General features: G+C 54.4%; 6 protein-coding genes across 6 annotated transcripts; 2 read left to right on the top strand and 4 right to left on the bottom strand.

Annotated features, from left to right (window-relative positions):
* Positions 1 to 560: 560 nt before the first annotated feature.
* On the bottom strand, positions 561 to 2672 carry PG998_005414 (uncharacterized protein; the record flags this gene model as incomplete). The annotated part of the gene is made up of 3 exons (XM_066872232.1): positions 561 to 2061; positions 2147 to 2522; positions 2591 to 2672. The coding sequence occupies 3 exons, from the start codon at positions 2670 to 2672 to the stop codon at positions 561 to 563; spliced, it is 1959 nt and encodes a 652-aa protein (XP_066732329.1).
* A 966-nt stretch (positions 2673 to 3638) lies between these two features.
* PG998_005413 (uncharacterized protein) lies at positions 3639 to 4524 on the top strand (the record flags this gene model as incomplete). The annotated part of the gene is made up of 4 exons (XM_066872231.1): positions 3639 to 3707; positions 3768 to 3911; positions 3978 to 4070; positions 4183 to 4524. 4 exons carry the CDS (start codon positions 3639 to 3641, stop codon positions 4522 to 4524), a joined length of 648 nt encoding a protein of 215 aa, XP_066732328.1.
* A 156-nt stretch (positions 4525 to 4680) lies between these two features.
* Positions 4681 to 5417, bottom strand: PG998_005412 (gnat family protein; the record flags this gene model as incomplete). The annotated part of the gene is made up of 2 exons (XM_066872230.1): positions 4681 to 5188; positions 5314 to 5417. 2 exons carry the CDS (start codon positions 5415 to 5417, stop codon positions 4681 to 4683), a joined length of 612 nt encoding a protein of 203 aa, XP_066732327.1.
* Positions 5418 to 6292: 875 nt separating this feature from the next.
* Positions 6293 to 8313, bottom strand: PG998_005411 (uncharacterized protein; the record flags this gene model as incomplete). Its single annotated transcript, XM_066872229.1, has 2 exons — positions 6293 to 6938; positions 7025 to 8313. The coding sequence occupies 2 exons, from the start codon at positions 8311 to 8313 to the stop codon at positions 6293 to 6295; spliced, it is 1935 nt and encodes a 644-aa protein (XP_066732326.1).
* Positions 8314 to 9087: 774 nt separating this feature from the next.
* PG998_005410 (purine utilization positive regulator) lies at positions 9088 to 12113 on the bottom strand (the record flags this gene model as incomplete). Its single annotated transcript, XM_066872228.1, has 4 exons — positions 9088 to 10372; positions 10483 to 11221; positions 11277 to 11730; positions 11931 to 12113. 4 exons carry the CDS (start codon positions 12111 to 12113, stop codon positions 9088 to 9090), a joined length of 2661 nt encoding a protein of 886 aa, XP_066732325.1.
* A 2865-nt stretch (positions 12114 to 14978) lies between these two features.
* Positions 14979 to 17207, top strand: PG998_005409 (uncharacterized protein; the record flags this gene model as incomplete). Its single annotated transcript, XM_066872227.1, has 5 exons — positions 14979 to 15048; positions 15119 to 15242; positions 15354 to 15575; positions 15633 to 16238; positions 16292 to 17207. The coding sequence occupies 5 exons, from the start codon at positions 14979 to 14981 to the stop codon at positions 17205 to 17207; spliced, it is 1938 nt and encodes a 645-aa protein (XP_066732324.1).
* Between the last annotated feature and the right edge of the window lie 1326 nt (positions 17208 to 18533).

The raw sequence follows: 18533 nt of genomic DNA, 5'->3' as shown, positions 1-18533 counted from the left end.
GAGACTAATTAGTTAATAAAAAAGGACTGACTGGCTATGCGTACACCTACACCATGCTTGAGTAGAGAACCACGATGGAAGCTTATAAGGCCGCGATATTGAAACGATTCCTGAGCCCCAAGCTTCCAACTCTCCAATTCCTCTGCTACGAAACTCCAACATCGCAACGGTGCACCATTGGAAGCGAAAGCGAATGGAAATGATCATCATAGGAAACAGCCCCTTTTTGGAACTCTTTCTGAAGCCATCTTTGTATCGTACCACTAAAGTAGCTATTGCCTCCAAAAACCAAGAGTTCTTGGTACTGGTGCTTGAAGCATCCTGACATGGGAATATAGCGGACAAAACTTTCGATGTTGCGGTCCCTAACTAATAATGAAAGTCGGGCCCCTATTCACGGACCCATGCTGATTCGTTGAGATAGTTTGCGAACAACCATGGAACAGAAATACGTTAGTCCAAAGCGAGAACGGGATTCAAAGGCCTGTCAAGCAAGCACGAGATGTTTGACAAGTAACTAGTGCGAAGTCGATGCTATGGACATCTCGGAGGCAGCTGCATTATTTGCGACAAAGTCTTCCCGTTTGGAGCGTCAACCAGTCCTCCTGGCGCGTCACATACCAACGCTCTGAGCCTACGGCAGTGGGCGCCCAGAAGACATCCCAGGGATCGACCTCCCTCTTGATGTCCAGGAGCCGCTCGTAATGTGAGCCGTAAAAAGCCTGCCCGGGATTGGGTTCCATGACATCCCCTTCGTTCAGATAGCCGCCACCACCGGGCGTCACCTTCCGCAGCCGTTCCATCCAGTCCCGAGAGATTCGACGGTGTCCCGCTTCAAACTCTTCCTTGGTAGTGAGCTCGCTCCATGCGTAGCCGATGATGCCGAACATGACGGCCTCGCGCCAAGCCGGGTTGATCGCGCTCTCCGGTGTGCCCTCGGGCGCGAGCCCCTGGATGTTATATTGCACCAGCGCGGAGCCTTCCTCGATTATGCTGCGCACGGCGTCCATGGTTGCGTTCAGGAGACTCTGGTCGGCCCAGTTCTTCTTGGGGAACAGGCGGGATGCGGTGCGCACCCGGTCCACGGCGACGTTCTCGGTGGGGAAGTGCGCCTTCCACGTGTCGTACCAGTTGTCGTGCTCGAAGTAGTTGGGGGTAAAATTCAGGCCCAGCGCCGTCCACTCGGCGAAAAGGGGCGCCACCATGTCCTTGAACTCAGCGAGCGGCATGCCCGGCACGAGCCATGGCAGCATACTCCAGGTGAACCCAGTGTCCGTGGGGAACATGATGGAGTAGCCGTAGGTGTGCTTCTCGGCGTACGAGGGGAACTTGCGCCAGTAGGCGTACATGGCCGCCCAGAAGACGTCGTTGCTGTTCTCGGTGCCCGGGTCGCTCGCCAGCTCAAAAGTGACGCCGGAGAAGCTTGAGGCCGGATGCAGCATGAGCGTCATGCCGGTCACGACGCCGAACGTCGAGCCGCCCCCGCCACGCAAGGCCCAGAACAAGTCGGTGTTCTGGTTCTCGTCAGCCGTCACAAAGCGGCCGTCGGGCAGCACCACATCGAGGCTCAGAACCGAATCGGCGCCCATCCCGTATAAGGACATCAGAGGGCCGTGGCCGCCACCAGCCATGTATCCGCCCGTGGCACCGACGCCCTTGCACTCGCCGCCGACAGCAGTGTATCCCAGCTGTCTCGTAAGTTCGTACAAGTCGTGGATTTGGATCCCCGAGCCGACCTTCAGAGCCGGGCCAGTATACGACGGCGTCTTCAGTTCCTCGACGAACTCGGAGCTCTTGAGGTGATGCGTCCAGACAGACAATGCACCGGCGCCTACTGACTTGCCGAAGAAGTCATGACCCGTGTTGTGCACGACCAGGCGCATGTTGGCGTTGCGTGCGAAGTTGACGGCTAGCTGGATCTGCGCTACCGTAGTCACATTCACCACATACTGTGGGAATCCGCCGATCTTGCAGGTATTGCTGCTGCTAGAATTGCCGTTCTGGGGCATACATGTCTCGCCTTGGAACAGGGGGCTCATAACCGAGGTAGGGTCGCGAACACTGAGAGCACATGTCAGCCACCTATTGGTGGGAGAACAGTTTCATACGTTGTTATTCTCCAGGATTCCGGGGTCGTTAGACTTACTGAACTTCCGAGTCATGCCAACCGTCGAGGATTTCTTGACACTTCTCTGCGTTGTAGGACTCGTGGCCAGGATAGCAGGCGGCGCCGATCGGGACAGTCTTGATCAATGCCCCTCCAGTCAGCTGATCGAAGGCGTCCCATTCAGATGCGGAAGGCCAGAGCTCGTCGCCAGGGTAGGTTTTGCAAGCCGGGAATTTCCCTTGCTCTGTTCCGTTCTTGGGGAAGCCGAATAAAGATATGTCGATGTTGACATCGACGTTTGCGTTCGTCAAGTTCTGCAGAACGGCTTCAGTGAGTTGCAAGGACGCAGCATCTCCTGAGGACCATGAACCACTTAAGGTCTCGGCTGCGCGCCCGAGTGTGGTTTTGGCAGCAGCTGGACACGGGTGTTTCCGTCAGTATGATACTCGGAGAATGGAGTATGACGGACGACGGATCACTTACGTAATAGTTGGCCATATACACTATACGGCAAAGACGCAAAGAGCCCAAGGGCAGGTAGCAGTATCCGGCTGACGCGAGCCATAGTGAGTGAATGAGAGATCGGCAACAACGAGAGGCTTGACGTGGTAGCTCTCACCCCGGTAGGGACCGAGCAATGATGGCCACACGCACTGCTGCTGTTATATAGCCATCCAGACATGCAGACTGGTGGGATCGGTGGCATGTTGTGCGGTTGCTGTGCCGTACCGAGGATCCTCTTTTCCCTCAGACTAATGCACGTTCGACAGCGACCGTTGCATCCCCGGTTCCCGGCGTAACACCCGGCGTCCTGTCAGGACAGCGGTGCTAACCACAAATCGAGCAGCCCCGTGGATATGCACGGACACGACGTCGATTTACGTGCATATCTGCAGGGGCGTATACTACCCAAGGAATGCATTCACGGCACGCCCGCACCAATCTGGACACCTCGGGTGCTGTGCTCATTTTAAAGCCGGTTGTCCCGGATGCAACCACAGGATTCGGAAGGTTACAAAAGGGGACCTTTGACGTCGATCGAAATCACGGTTATGGCCACCGTATCTTCCCAACGGCCCGAACACTCTGCAGGGGGATCAACTGCCACTGCTTATTCTCTTGAAGATTCAATGCGTTGTGGTGCTACCAGGCAAGCCAGCATTGCTGTCCTGGTCAACGAATGCAATTGAATCACCGTAGAGCTTTATGACTAACAACGGATGGGTATTAGCGGAGGATTATAACGACTCGGATTATGATGTCTATACTTGTACGACTATACTCAAACATTATAAGACCCCGATCGTCTACCTACTGGGAGCTTGTATATGTGAATTTGTGTGTTGACACATGACATATGTGTATTTATTTCTTGTATAAAAAGCGAGCCCCGAGTGTTTTGAACGGGTCGGAGAAATCACCCAAAATATGATTCAGAGATACCAAAAGAAATCTTCGTTTTACAACTGGCGACTTGACTAATAATTAAAACAACAGCCACAGCAATACTCACCTTCAACAAAGCACTACGATGTTCACCAAAGTCAATAGGATGGCCCTTCTCGGCGCTGTTCTATGCTCCTACGCTGCATTCACTGTTGTACGATACCATGAAACTTGAACTTAAACGTACCCCTTGCTAATGTGAGATAACTAACAGGAGGCGGCGCCATCCCCCACTACCCCCAGCAACTATCTTGATCAAGATGGGCCAAGCAATGATGCAAACAGGAGTCGACCAACCCACTGGAAGCTCGCCATCGAAGAGGGCGGGCCCATTATGGAATTCAACGGCTCTCTACAAGTAAGCAAGTCACGTAGCCCGACTGGAAATAACTGACCTACCTGCAAACTATTAACGACACTGTAGGAAGTCGAGAAGCAGATCCAGGCCATCAAGCCCGACTTCGAATTCAAGCCCGTTGATCTAATCAACGACACGATGACCCTCAACCAGCAGGACGTAAGTCTCTTGGCCCCATAGACACCACCGTCCCGTCCCGTTTGTTTGCCTAATGCGTGTCTTCTTTGAGATATCATATTCGCTTTCTAACTTAGCAACTTGGTCTTCACAGATAAGTCGACAGTGCCTCCCCACTTACCGCAACTCCCCTCGTACTACTCGCATCCAGGAGGGCATCAACTACCTCCGCAGCCTCGGCGACGCCAAATGCGGCGGCAACGGCGGCAGCGACGGCGAGACATGCAGCCAGATCAGCTGCTCCTACAACGCTGCCATCCAGTGGTGCAACATGGGCACCGACTACTACGAGACCACGTGCAGCGCCTTTGCCGATTACGCCCAGGACATTCTGGACCACTGCTCGAACGAGTGGCACTGGCGGGTGCGCGGTTATGAGGACGATACCACGTCGGACCATCACATTCGGGTCAAGGTCGAGAGGTCCTGGTGCTGATCGCAGGGGGGGTTAGACGCCACATATGTGACAGAAGCTATATGCTATATACCAAGAAGTGCAAATACTTATGGTGTTCAAATTAGGAGACCCAGATCTATGGAAAGCTTCCAATCTGTGCATAACCATATTTGAACGTCCCTATCCCCCTCTTCTTTAAGTTGGCTTCTTCGCCACCCAAACCCCATGATCGCAACCAGTCACCTGTCCGTTGGGCAACGTCGACCCCTTGACTAAGGTGCGCTCCAAGACCCGGACGAGCCCAGCCTTGGTTGCGACCCGCTCGCTCGCGACGTTTCCCTCTCGGATATACGCAATCACCTCCGCCGTCCCCGGCTGCGCCGTCCAGTACCGCCGCAGCATCGCCTGGACCGCTTCGGTGGCCACACCCAGACCCCGGCACGGCCCCGTCACGTACCAGCCGATCTCCTCTGGCGCCACGCGGACTACCCCGGTCCAGCCGATCAACTTCGGGGCTGGTTCTCCTTTGTTTCTTCCCAAATCACCTTGCTGTTGCGGCTGGGTGGCGGTGGCAACGAGCCTGTACAGCGGGGATTCGGGCCCGGCCATGATGGCAAAGTTTTCGATGCCGGGCTTGACGCTGTGAGACCGGTCGCGTATCATAACGCGGGTTGTCTCAAGGGAAGGTGCTGTATCCATGCCTCTGTATTTCCACCAAAAATTGTCAGTATCAGTAAGTAGGTATTGGAGTGCGTAAGTGGGCGTCAGCCAGAGGCTCCCCACACGAAATCAGTTCTCCACCCCATGATGAGCCATCGAATTGCTTACGTCCCGGCAAGATTGGCCGGGTCTAGCCAGATCTCATAGATGCTCCGGGAGTGTTTGTCCGCAGACAGTGGCTCAAGGTAGATCCGCGGAGTTGGGTTAGCCATCTCGAGTGGGCGTAGGTGTCCAGTCGCTCCCTGAGGTGTTATTGTCGTCAAGACATGGGCTTAATTTCACTAATCAAGCCAAGAGGGTGTTTCTATGTAAGCGTTCTTGGTCATGTTAGCCCTCGCTCAAGAAGACATTTGGAGGTACATCCACCCCGCAGCTGCAGGTCTCGTTTAGACCACGCCCATTGAGACGCTGACAAACTCTGCTTACTAAATACGTAATGGTTGTATAATTGGCAAGCGTGTCTGCTATAGCCACGAACTGAATTCTTGATGCCCATATGGCCAATCGGACTAGTGGCCCAGAACGCATGTGGACCAGGAGATACGTACGTATCATATATCTGCAATGTAGATGCGGCCATGATGCCGATGCTAGCAAGATATCACATCTTTAATGGGTCTCTGAGAAGATGCCGAAGGAAGCAATTTCACTCAGCTACAAAAAGGGGGTCTTTTACCCCTGAATCGTCGACCTAACGGCACCGTCCCTTCCCCGTAAGCCAGCCAGTCCGTTGCTCTTGACCAAGGGAAGAACGAGTGAAAGCCGCCATCAAATAAGACACCCGAGTTCCCGTGATCTGAGCTGAACGTCTGGGTTGACGGTTTCGGCCAGGACTGGTGACATACTACTGATCTTATTGACTATGTATTGCTCCAGGAGACAGTTGAACTTTGCACTCCTTATCAGCCATATGCTGCTGAACCCTAGTTGTACTTGTCCCGGTCCTAATTTAGTTATTCAAGTAAATAGTTCAAATACGTTACCCAAACAAGTAGACTTGAAACAGCCTCGTTTCACACAACCGTGATATCTAGACCCTCGAGGCGCCCGGTGCCTCTCCATTCCTCAAGCAACTCGGCCCACGCGTTCATCCCGAACGGGTAGATGGTAGCCCTGGCCGCCAAGATAGCACCGGCACCGCCCATGGAAACGCCCCCTCGTCGTTCATGTAGCCGGGAAGGCAGACGACCGTGGGGGCGAAGAACGCGGCCGCCGAAGCGATGTGGTGGATGTAGGCGTCTTCGGCCGCCTTGGACGGCTCGACGACGACCGGCCTGTCGTCGTTTGGGTGGCAACTCTCCTTCTTCTTCTTCCTTTCGGCCGAGGCGAGGATGTACGCCGCATGCCGGCCCGCCACCTCGTACACGTACGTCACGTTGCCCGCGATGGCCTGTTGTGAGGGGCCCGTCAGCATCAGGTTGGGAAATCCGTGCGAGAACAGGCCGTGCAGCGACCCGGGCCCTTCTTCTCCGTCGGCGCCGGCCCACTTGGCCGCCAAGGTGCGCCCGCCGCGGCCCGTGATCGGCGTGTTGGACATGGCGCTCGGTTCGGCGATGGCGTGCGAGGGGCTCCGGTATCCTGTCGCCAGGATCAACACGTCGAGCGGGTACTCGTGCCCGCAGACCACCAGGCCCGCGGGCGTGGCTTTGATCTCCAGGCCTTTGGCGTCCGTCGGGACGAGGGCCACATGCGGTTGGTTAAAGGTTTGGAGGTAGTTGTCGTGGAAGCAGGGCCTAGATTGAGATGAGCAATGGAGATAGATACAGAGTCCAGTAGATATCAAAAAGGGGGTGATTGGAGAGGAGGCGAGTATGGATACCTTTTGCACCACGTCGGGTACCAGTGTTTGAGGGCTTCGACCGTATCCTTATCCTTGTCGGTGACGAGCTCCTCCACACGCTGTCTCAGTCCGTTGGAACGCGGCGCATCTTTGGCCAGCATGAGCCCGATGTGCCCCGGGATGTCTTCCATTCGGAGAGGTTGGTGGGGCGCTCCGGACATCGGGGTCAAGGTCCTCGGCTTCCTGGTCCAACCGTCATCGATGAGGTTTTGCTCGGCCTCGCCTCCGTTGACGGCCTCGTTGAAGTTGATGTTGCGCCTTGTCCACCACCCGGGCTGCTGCTGGTCTCCGCCCGTGATCCGCGCCCACTCCTGCGAACTCATCTCGCGCTGGCCCCGCACGTCCACCGACGAGGGCGTCCGCTGGAACACGTACAGCTCGTCCGCCCACTTGGCCAGCTCGGGCACGCACTGCACGGCGCTGGCCCCCGTCCCGACGATGCCGACTCTCTTACCTTTCAGCCCGACCAGTCGCGGGTCCGCGGGCGAGCCGCCCGTGACGCCGTAGTCCCAGCGACTCGCGTGCATCATGGCACCCCCAAAGGTCGCGAGGCCCTCGATCTTGGGCGTCTTGGGGTGGTTGAGGACGCCGTTAGCTAAGATGACGTACTGTGCCGTGACGGTAAGACGAATCGCGTCAACTTGGTCGGGACCTCGACATTGCTCGAGGTCCATGACCCAGTGGTTTTGGTCCTCGTCCCATGTCAGCTTATCGACACGGGTGCGGAAGACACCCTGACTGCTTAGTCCCCATTCCTCGGCCAAGGTCTCGATGTAGCGCCGGATGTCGTCGCCGTACTCGTAGCGGTGCTTGGGCACGTATCCCGTCCTCTCGAGCCAAGGCAAGTAGATGGAAGCCTCGATGTCACAGGCTAGACCGGGAAAGCGGTTCCAGTACCAGGTCCCGCCGAAGCCGCCCGCCGCGTCGACGAGGCGGATGTCCTCGGGGCGGAACTCGCCTGTCTCGAGGAGATGGGTCGTGTACATAAGGCCACCGAGCCCGGCGCCCAAGGAGACCACCTTGACGTGCTGGCCGTCCACGAGGTTCTGGGGTTGGGAATTGAGCCTTTCGTGATCCACCCAGGGGTCATCGCCGAGGCGCCTTAGCCGGGCGTCTTCACTCGACTCACACTCGTCGTACTGAGCGCCGCCTTCAGGGCGGAGGCGCTTTGCCTTCTCCTCCTCGTACTTCTGGGCTAGCAACGACACTTCTTCCGCTGTCGGATCGCCCGCACCAGTGCTACCGACAACATCGGGTTTGCTGGTCATGATCAAGCAGGTCCCAGTGGTCGTCGCACGGGTCGGTTCTTACATAAAGGAAGCTATAACAACCGAACAGCAGTGTCCTGAAGTGTGCACAAGCCTTAAGGCGGGCTGCCTACTCTTAAATAGACTGGACATGCATCATTAATACGCCGTAGCCTCAACTAACCGCCACGACGGCGTATACGATCCGCGCAAGGCATTGCGGTTTTCGGTCTAGGTGACACCGCAGTGTAGTAAACCACGAGGGTCAAGCGGGGTAAACCCGCACCTATTGGGTTGAAGGTCGGCAGGATACCCGGCAAACTTCCATCCACACAAGCTGCCGCCCTTGCGTATCACTTACCATGGCCATTGGCTGTTTGTGGCATGATGCCCATTGCTTGAGGGACAAAGACACAGCCAGTGGCAATGCCAAGCGATACCTGTCGTATATCCGGTTAGGCAGAGATTCGCCCTCCGGTGGTATGCAGCTTTACAGACGAATGCCACATCGGAGGCAAGCAATGTTACAATTAGGTTGGTGATGCTATTATTAGCTATGTAGGGATAGAAGAAAATATCCGGGTCCAACAAACAGATAATATTCCCTCCTCCCGGGCCAGATATGCACAGAAAAACGAGACAAATGGTATCTACGTAACCCCAAAGCCCAAAGGAAATATAGCCGAAAAGGGGATGTCGTAACTATTCATCAAAATTGCGCCGGCGCCGGCTCGTTTTTAATCCAAGGGGGTGGCGCAAACATATCCGTCCATCAGAGTTCGTTTGTTTCGTTCGCTAGCCAGCCCAGCCCATACCTGATGCTGCTCCGTTGCTCCTCATATCGTAGCCGCCCATACCTCCCAGGCTGAGATACGTATCGATGTCCGTCATCCCCTCGTTTTCCAGAACGCCCATCAGCTCCACTTGTTGAGCGTGGCTCAGACTACCCTGCCGCTCTGGCGGCATGTTGTGCATCTGTGTGTCATGCAACCCCATAACACCGAGACCATTTGGGTTGTTCGAAGGTGCCCAAAAGTCGTTGTTCATCCCGCCAAACGTATACGGAGAGATGAAAGGCGGGGGCGGGTTGAACCAATCGTTTACGGTCGCCGGCTGAGGTAGCGGCCTTTGACCTTGCGGGTGGTGATTGGTTGGCAGGGGAGGTATCGTGAATGTGGGATTGCGCTGTTGCTGAGGCTGTCTCAATGCATGGCTCTGAGGTATATCGACCGGAGACCTATGTGCCAGGCTGGGAGTAGTCATGGCAGACGTGGGCAACATAGGCGTTGACATGATAGGGGTAGCGCCAGCACCGGGAGGAATGGACTCGGGCGGGGTTGGAAGATGGTTTGGAGGAGACATTAGAGGAGGAGACGCGTTAGTGTCCGATTCAGGGGGTGTTGATTCTTCGAGTAGCAAATTCTCGTTGGATTGGGTGAAATCGGGAGGGAAATAGCTAAAGCGCCGGCCAGGAGGATCACTGGGGGCCGGGTTGTGGAAGATGGAGTTGGAGCGAAACGTTGGCTGGCCATTGAATGGATTGTCAAAATTGACAGGCTCCGGTGCGGTATCAAACACATAGCCAAATTGTGGAGGGTTGAAAGCAGGTGCTCCATTTGTGGGAGCTTGCCTGGACATTGTCGTCGCACTAGAATTCTCAGACGTAGATGGCGAGTTCGTGTCCTGCTGTGAGGATGGCGTTCCAAAGGTACTTGAATTTGACAGTACTGGGGTATGTCTTGACTCGTAGCTCAGAAGACAAGCTTTCGAAAACGTCGAGTATAGCTCAGATGCGGCACTTATCCCTGGCCAGCGCTCAGCGCACTGATCCAGTATGTCGAGAGCTACGTTAACAAGTTCTTCAACTTCCTCTCGAGAGTGCGTGGCGCGAACATCAGGACACGCAGCCACACTCCAAAGTATGGTATTGAGCGCCATGTATAAGGTGAATACGAACACCCATGTTATATCAACTGCAGCTGCCATCATTTGTTTGCTGGAAATGTTGATGATGAACACAGCGGAGTCGAAACACTTGCTGGCCGACCTAGTCGACGGCTTAGGAACCTGAGGCGAAGGCCTATGAAGTGAAATTATCATTGTGTGGTATTTCCCAGAAAACCTGTATGGCAATTAGCGATGTTGGTCTACCAAGCAGAACAGTGTTGGCGACCGAGGTAAGATACTCACCATGGCTTGCACCAAGCGGGACTTGCTGGAGAGGCGTCGAGCCACTGGTCCAATCTTGTCTCCATCGCCGCAAACCAAGGATGACGCTCGTCCTTAGGTTCTGGCTGCTTCTTTTCGTACAAGATTCGATTGATCTCCGTCTGCAACAAACGCATCTTGCAGAAATGGATTGCTACCAGCTTCTTCTCGTCGGCCGGGCCTTGCATAATTCCATGTTCGGTTATGTTTTCGTCCTTTGTGCTCTCGAAAAACTTCACATCGACGAGATCGTCGCTCTTGGCGAAACCATTCGGTCGGCCCATGCTGGAGGCTAGTCCGAACTCCATCGCTGTTATGGTCCAGCTTAAGCGCCTGCGCATATCCAACGTCAGGGGGTCTTCGGTGCCCATAGATATTGTCTTCTCGTCAGCTAGACCTAGCTGCTGGCATATTCTTGTCGCTAGGCCAATGATATAGTAGACCGAAGTTCGAGTCGGCGTCAGAAGCGAGTACTGCCCTATCAAAGCCAAACACTGGAGCGTTTTCAGGTCCTTCGGCCGGACTACTTCCTCGAAACGCTGCATGGCAGCGAGATAATAGCTGTCAGCAAGCCCCGCATAGGTGGTATCGAGCTTCTGCATGCTAATGGCCATGACCATCCTGATCACAAAGTGCTGGTACGGGTCTTGGCTTCCATTGTACACGTCTTCGAGGGCACTGGCTAGCCTGCCCTCGTGAAGCGTTGGTGTCAGTATTTGCCCTAGCCCACGCGTCAGCAATTGTCTAACAAGACAGAATGTTATGGGAAACCGTACCACGCTGGCAGTATACCTCGATTAACTTGTCTGCAATGGCCCGGCTAGGAAGGTTGTCTGCAGGAAAAGAGCTGATCATGGGATAACTCTTCTTCCTCGACATCATCGGGGGCGGCATGCTGAAGGATTGCGACCGTTGGCCTATGCCCCCTGGACCACCCACTGCAGCTTGTCGCCGCACTCGAACTTCGGGGATGAGCTGGGATATGTGTTGGGAGTCTGTGTAGCGCTTGGCCTCTTCCATCAGGATCCGTGTCATGGCAATCCCGCTCGAGGGCCCGAGGTAGCGCGGGGTCTCGTCCGTCTCATTCAGGCGAACCAGGCCTCCGGGTCCGACTATGTCGTCGTGGTTCTGGGGGAAGTTATCCTCGTCCGTGTATTGACCGAGCTCGGCTTCGAGGGCACGAACGCGGGCCTGGAGCTTGACGACATAGTAACGGCTGATCTTCTTGCCCTTGGTGGTGTCAAAGTACTCGCACACGGACCCGGAGCGTTCGCATGGGAGGCAGCGGGGTAAGGTCGGGTCGCATCGCGTTTTTCTCTACATGATGCACGGGTCCAAGTCAGCACAAGACCTCTGCATCGGACATGTCGCAAACAGGAATGCGGCAGTTGCTGCCGGCCGCCTTTGCGGTGGCGAGGAACGGCACGTACCTGACGACAACGGCAACATGCCGTTAGAGTGTGCGCAATGCGATGCGAGCCATCTTCCTCGGCGTGTTCGTCTCGGATGGCAATGGCCGGGCGACCGGGCTGCTGCTGATGGTAGCCTTGCGGAAATCTCGGCTGGTATGTTCCCAAGCCCTCGATATGGCGGAACACATCGGAGGCGTCCATCTGTGTGTACGTATGTGTGTGTGCTCCGGTGATATATCGGATGAAGTCGTCGTACACGGTCGAAAAGGGAGCGAGAGGTAAGAGAGTGTGGTGTTGCTGCTGCGAGGTTGCATCAACTGTATATGGTTGTGTTGGGCATGCGATGCGATGCGATGCGATGGGTTGGAAGGAGGGGATAGAATACGCGGGGGATATCGCTATCGACGTCCCGCGCTGCAGTTACAGTTGCATGCAATGTACATACATACGGGCTGGGCAGGCTGGCAACTGACTGAGGCACCGGGCACTGGGCACTGGGCACTGGGCACTGGGTTCTGCACTGGGCACTGGGCTCTAGGCTCTGTTCGCTATCCCCTCACCCCCTGTCGATGGAAGCTTCCAAGGTTCTAGTCGGGCGGGCAATAGGACCTGCAATAAGGTTGTCGATCAGGGCCCCACGTGCGGATTGGCGGTTCAAGTTGTCTGGAAAGGGACACGGTCGTTGGAAGCGATTGACAACAAGGCACAAGACGGATTCATCGTCGCATCAGCCGAAAATAACACATGCGATGGGGCACCGCACTTGCACTGCCGGTATTTCCAGTTTGAGCATCGACTTGGCGGAGTGGGATTGATTTGACGTTTGACGGTACAGCGCTAAACAAGGGCCAGTGTTGCTGTGATGTGATAGCACGGCACGGTACATACATGTAGGCCTGTCTGCCTTTTGCCTGCGGCCTTCTCGTGCTCCTTTACTCCTGCATTTGGATGGAGTCAGTGGTTAGATTGATGGGACTCCGTATATGTAAGTGAGAAGCACTTGTTTCGTTTCTTTTTCCTTAAAGCCGACGCCTTCATTCTCTTCGTCGCGTTTCATCTTTGATCCCTTACTTGATTTGGGTAGAGGGAGTGTCAAGGTGCGGCAGGTCGCCTACTGCTAGTAGCCTTCAGCCTGCCTTCGTTGCGCGGCGGGGGGCCTCTAGAGGCTGACCAGATGCAGGTATCAACCCAGGACCCCGTCATGCTCGGGAGTACCGAGTTCGAGATGATAGCATCGGGTCCTCTGCGCCTCAACTTCTTGTCCTTTTTATTATTATTTCTGACCAGGCTGCTTCACCGTTGATCGATACACTAGTCGTATTGGACCTCTCCACCACCAACACTATGTAAAGACTAGGGACATCTCAGTAGGAGATAAATTCCCAGTGGTCTCCATGATCGCACATGAGACGATTTCCCGAGCTGTCGAGCCGGTCTTGCCGGCTAATCTTCGCGTCTGTTGGCTTAATCATAGGTAGTCGATGATAGCTTCAGCACCGGGGCCGCTAATTTGGGCGGTTTCAAAAACACCATTTAGCTACACTGACAGTAAAGGTCGTCCTCGAGTAAATGTGCTCCTCGGCCGAAACACGCGATGGCCGGGGAAGCAGATCTATACCAATATCCAGAAGATATCAGAATCAGAATGGTTCCATGTTCATCGGAATCGTTCATCAATGCTTTTTGCTGTTTACTAGCGCGGTTGCGTAATTTGGAGCCCGACAGGCCGGAAAGGATACCAGATGCCAGATGCCATTTGAGCAGGTACTTGATGCGCATATGGCCTCAGCTCGTATTGTTCTGGTAGCTGGGCCTCATGGGGATTAGGGCAGTTCCACCTGGTAGCCTGGCTAGCCGAATAGATGATAGACGGCATGGAAGAGCATGTCAAACTAAAAGAAAGGGCGCTAACCAATGCTTCTAACAAGACCTCGCAACATGAAACTGCCAGATATGGAAAGTTACCCTGGGGGGCCCGTTTCCCAAGGTCTGCCCGAGGGGTCGGTCTCTTGGGGCCTCTCGGGGCCTCTCGGGGCCTCATGGGCTGTCTTGACCGAACCTCGAGGACGCAAGCGTTCATGTCCCTCAGGTAGAGCTTTGGTTGTAATTGATCTGGTCGGAGCACACTCCGCCAGCCAGTGGAAAAGCAACCAGATGACGCGAAGAGAAATCTACTGGTCATTACCCCTATCAAAAACCAAAAGTAAGCTGTGCGTGCGTGTAGTTCGTCATACGAGTCGGCCTGGACTCCGGCATACTAGATCGTTCCCAGACGGAGTGCCATCTACCATGTGGCTGTACCTGTAGCGTGTAGGATACGCCTTGAAAAGGACTTCTGCGTCAATGTCCTTTTCCATATCCTCTCTGTCCTGCTCCTTGGCCTTCGGCCTTGCGTCTTGGGTCCCGATGTAATGTGTGATGCATGCATTGCCTTACCCCACCTTGCTTATCCCTCATCCCTCCTCCCTCCATCTCCCGTTGCGCGTCCCCTCTATTCTATTCGACCTAAAAAAAGTAGCTGCCCCCTTCCGGTCGATCACATTGTGCCCAGTCCAGGCTGCCAGGTGCGGTTTTGTCAGACGGGAAAGCGACAATTGCAAGAGCGCCGGTGGGGACCAGAAAGGAATCCGCCTCTCCCACCAACTTGCTAATCTTCATTAGCCGCGCCTCCAGCTTTTGCCAACTGCTCGTGTCGTGAGGCTCTGTTCCTGGTGTTGAAACCACAAGATACAGTGACAGTTATTGCCACGGAAACCAACCAACATCTTCACCCATTCTCGCGACTCGCCTCAGCCGGCTTTGACACGCCGACACTGCAATTGTACCTCTGTCAAGGACAGCTATATATTTCAGACCAGCTGCCTCACTCAGCAGCCTGACCGGGCTTCGGAAGAGAAGGACCCCAGCAACCCGACGGCGCCGATATCACAGAGAGCTTTCTCGGCGTTATAGAGCACCAGCCCGACACATCTCCAAGTCGCATCGCCAGACTGACTGGCAGATAACTACCTGCTATCTCGGGTTTTCCACCCTGCGATCCCGCGCTGCCGGCAGTCCGCACGTGCAATGCCTCGCTCAAGCTTCTCAGACAACCCATTACTTCGTGTTTCGCGCCCCGTCTCCGCCTGCTCAAGATGTAAGCTAGTTCATATGTTCCTTTTCATAGCATTTATCTGCCGTGTGATCTAATGCTGATTTTGGAACAGGTCGCTCGGCCAAAGTAAAGGTGAAGACCGATGAGTCCGATGAATCAAGGAGTCTGCTGACTGATCTGATCTGGGTAGTGCGACGGCAAATTGCCAGCATGCACAGCCTGCGAAAAAGCTGGGCGTGAGAATGAATGCTCGAGCGCGAATGATCAATTCGCGAGAGGCAAGGAGCGGAGGTTTGCAGCCATCTACCAAAAAATGCACCCATTTCTTTATACTGACTATCGATCAGCTATGTTGCGGCTTTGGAATTGCGCATTGAGAAGTTGGAAAGGCGCCTGGCTTATGCGCGATCCAGAAAAGCCTCCGTCTCTCAGCATGAGACGGATGCGCCTCCGCGAGAGCCCGAACGCAAGGATTCTTTGGCGACCATCAGGGCAGCAATCCATCGAAATGCTGCCCGAAAGCGAGAGACCTCAGATGTCAACTCGTTGCTGTCCGACTTTGGTTTCCTGTACGCCAAGAATGATTCGCCTTGCCTCTTGTGCAATCGCTAACTACGTACAACTAGGTCCATTAATGCCACTACCAGAGACTTTGAGCCGTCCATGGGCAGCATGACATTTGCGCGTTTAGTGCTAGCCGCTGCGTCGAACGATACCTTGCCGGACCCTCAAAGTTGGTCTCTGCCGTCGAGACAGACTGCGCTGGCCATCACACAGTATTACATGACCAACATTTACTCCTTATATCCAGCCTTTTCGGAAACAAGTCTCTACAGCGTACTCGACCAGGTTTACTCGCCTCACGACAAGTACATCAAGGACCATGACTACTGGCTAGTATATATGGTCCTTGCCGTGGGTTCCATGGCACAGAGTCAGACGAGCCAAGACGAGCACTACGTCAACGGGTTACACTTCGTGGCAGAAGCTCTCCAATACGCTGACGGAGCCTTGATGCCGGGTCATGTCGCCCAGATTAGGTCATTGGTCTTGTTGACACAATACTCTATGCTCGATCCCGCACATTTTGACAGTTGGCACTTAATTGGGTTCACGTGCCGAGCCGTGATCGATCTAGGGTTCCACCAAGATCCGCCCCCGGAACAGATGCCCGACAAGACTATGCTGGATATGAGACGAAAAATGTTCTACTGTGTTTACTCGCTGGACAGGTATGCCTCACATCCGCCCCCTTTTAGGGAAAATTTGTCTAACGAAGCAACAGGTCGATTAGCATGGTACATGCACGCGCGTTTTGCTTCCCTGACGCGGCAACACATGTCGCATGGCCGAGGCCTTCTTCATTCAGCCGCCGCGCCTCCATTACTGGCCAAATGCTCTCGGGCTCTGAGCCGGCGTTCTTACTGTTCCAGCTCCGCCGGGCCCAATCGCAATGGTACCAGATCCTCTTTCAATCAGATCCATCGCCGATACATGATGCGACATCATTCGTCTGGCAGATGTGTCAGGATATGCGCGAGTGGGCAGACGCGCTTCCGAGCACACTACCCGTGGGCATGCGTGAACTTTTCGATCTTGAAGTCCGCTACAGTCTCGTATATTGCCTTGCGCCGTCTGCCAGGGCTCCTCACATTACAGACTACGGCCGGGTATTGATCTTCGAACATACCCTCGCCTATCTCGACCGGATATACGAGGTTGCTCACAGTGGCAGAAGTGTCGCCTTCTACACTTACCACGATGCCCTCCGGGTATTCTTCATGGCGAACCAATTTGCTGCCGTGCTTCGGGACGCAGAAGATTTACTTTTAGCTGGGGTAACCGTGCCCCCGCCACACACGGAGCCTGGCAAGCCTCAGCCCCCTCCCCTGCCGTCGCGGCCTCGGGGGCCGTCGGCCGACAACCTCGATCGAAGTCTTGCTTGCTTGGATCGGACTTTGCAACTGATGGCGAAATACGGCCAGTTATGGGCGAACTCGGCATCACTCAAACAGAGCCTTGAGATGAGCACAAGTGACTTGTTTGCTAGATTGCAAATGCGACAGCAGATGCGACAACGTTCCCCGCCGCAAAACGTGTCTCCGCCAATGCCAAGGGAGATGCGGTGGGTCGGCGTGGACGTCGAGGCTATGATTCGGGCGAACGCTGGAAGTTCGAGGAATGTGAAGTACGAGCAATGAATCCACATGGCACTATAATAATCTATAATGGGGAGAGGATGGAATTTCTACCAAAGCGAAAAGACCTGTTACGAACTACTGATGGTCAATATGGTGGGCAGCGAAAGGCAACAGTAGGTTGTTTCGGAGGAGGGTCGGAAAGTGTCGGTCTCTCTTCGAAGGTTTAGTTGGATACCCACTACGAGGCTTGTTGTATGTCTATGAAAGCCATACGTAAATCATCTCTATCATAATGCAGCTTCTGATTCTCAGTTCGAATATTATGAAGGTCATGCGTGTCACTTAACAGCTTGGCCCGAGGGTCCTCCGGGTGCATGTCTGTCCGATGCTTATCGACTGGCTTTCTGATACCTCCGCAACCACGTAGAGCCCAGTATGATATATGTTATCGACAGTCGAGAACGGATTGGGTAGACGGAGAGGTAGGTGCAAGCAGCTAAACAAGACGGTGCCGCCAATGGACCCCTGGCTGGTTAGATGAGCAGGTTGTCGGGGGAATTCTGCTCGAAGTGGAATAAAATAGTTACCTGCCCATGAGGGAAAACTCTTACCAGCGCACTCTTCCTCAGTGCCATCATAGTAACTACCGAGACACAGACTAGTGTCACTCTTAAGCTTCAAGTTGATCGGTACAGGTACCCATTGGCATCCTCGGACTTGAACCGCCCTGTTTGAAGGCCTACTTCGGCTTTGGTACGCAAAAGGGTGTAGGCCAGAAGAGAATTTCTTTTGTTCTGGCTCTCCAGCTTTCTAATTCCATCTCCTCTTTCCTTCCTCTCCTTCTCTCCATTCCTCTCTGGCGAATAAGCGGACGACGAAAGTGATTTATGGGAGTGCTCCGAGACGCAAACGTTCCCCAGCGACCGCTTTCAGATAATTCAGGATGGATCTTCAGCACAGGATCTGCTATGGCGCGGTTTTGGTCGTGATGATAGTTGTGGTTATGCCTTTGGCGCTCTCTGTGTTAATTCCTTGGATGATTCTAGTGGCCATATTTCGAAGCATGTAAGAAAAGCCCCCGCTGCTTCCTCCAGAGTTTTCGCTAATGAGGGGACGCGTTGTTATCGCTAGATTTCCTGGGCTCTACTGGAAGGCAGTCGAATGGGCACAAGACGGTACCCACGGCGACGGTCAACGATCTGGTGGCGGTTTTGGGCAGAAACTCCGGGACGGGTTTCGAAACTTTATCCATGGATCTTTGACTATCCTCGACAAGTTTGAGTAGATGCGCGCAGGCGTGCCTTTACATGGGAAGAGAATGCGCTCGATGATATATATTGATAAGTTCTCGTTGTCAACCATCCAGTGATGTCGAACACTGGACAT

Source organism: Apiospora kogelbergensis, assembly GCF_038363985.1.
Source record: "Apiospora kogelbergensis strain CBS 113332 chromosome Unknown utg000003l_segment0_segment0, whole genome shotgun sequence".
NCBI lineage: Eukaryota > Fungi > Ascomycota > Sordariomycetes > Amphisphaeriales > Apiosporaceae > Apiospora > Apiospora kogelbergensis.
The sequence above is the reverse complement of the archived record's forward strand: the minus strand, read 5'-3'. Positions and strand labels throughout refer to the sequence as shown.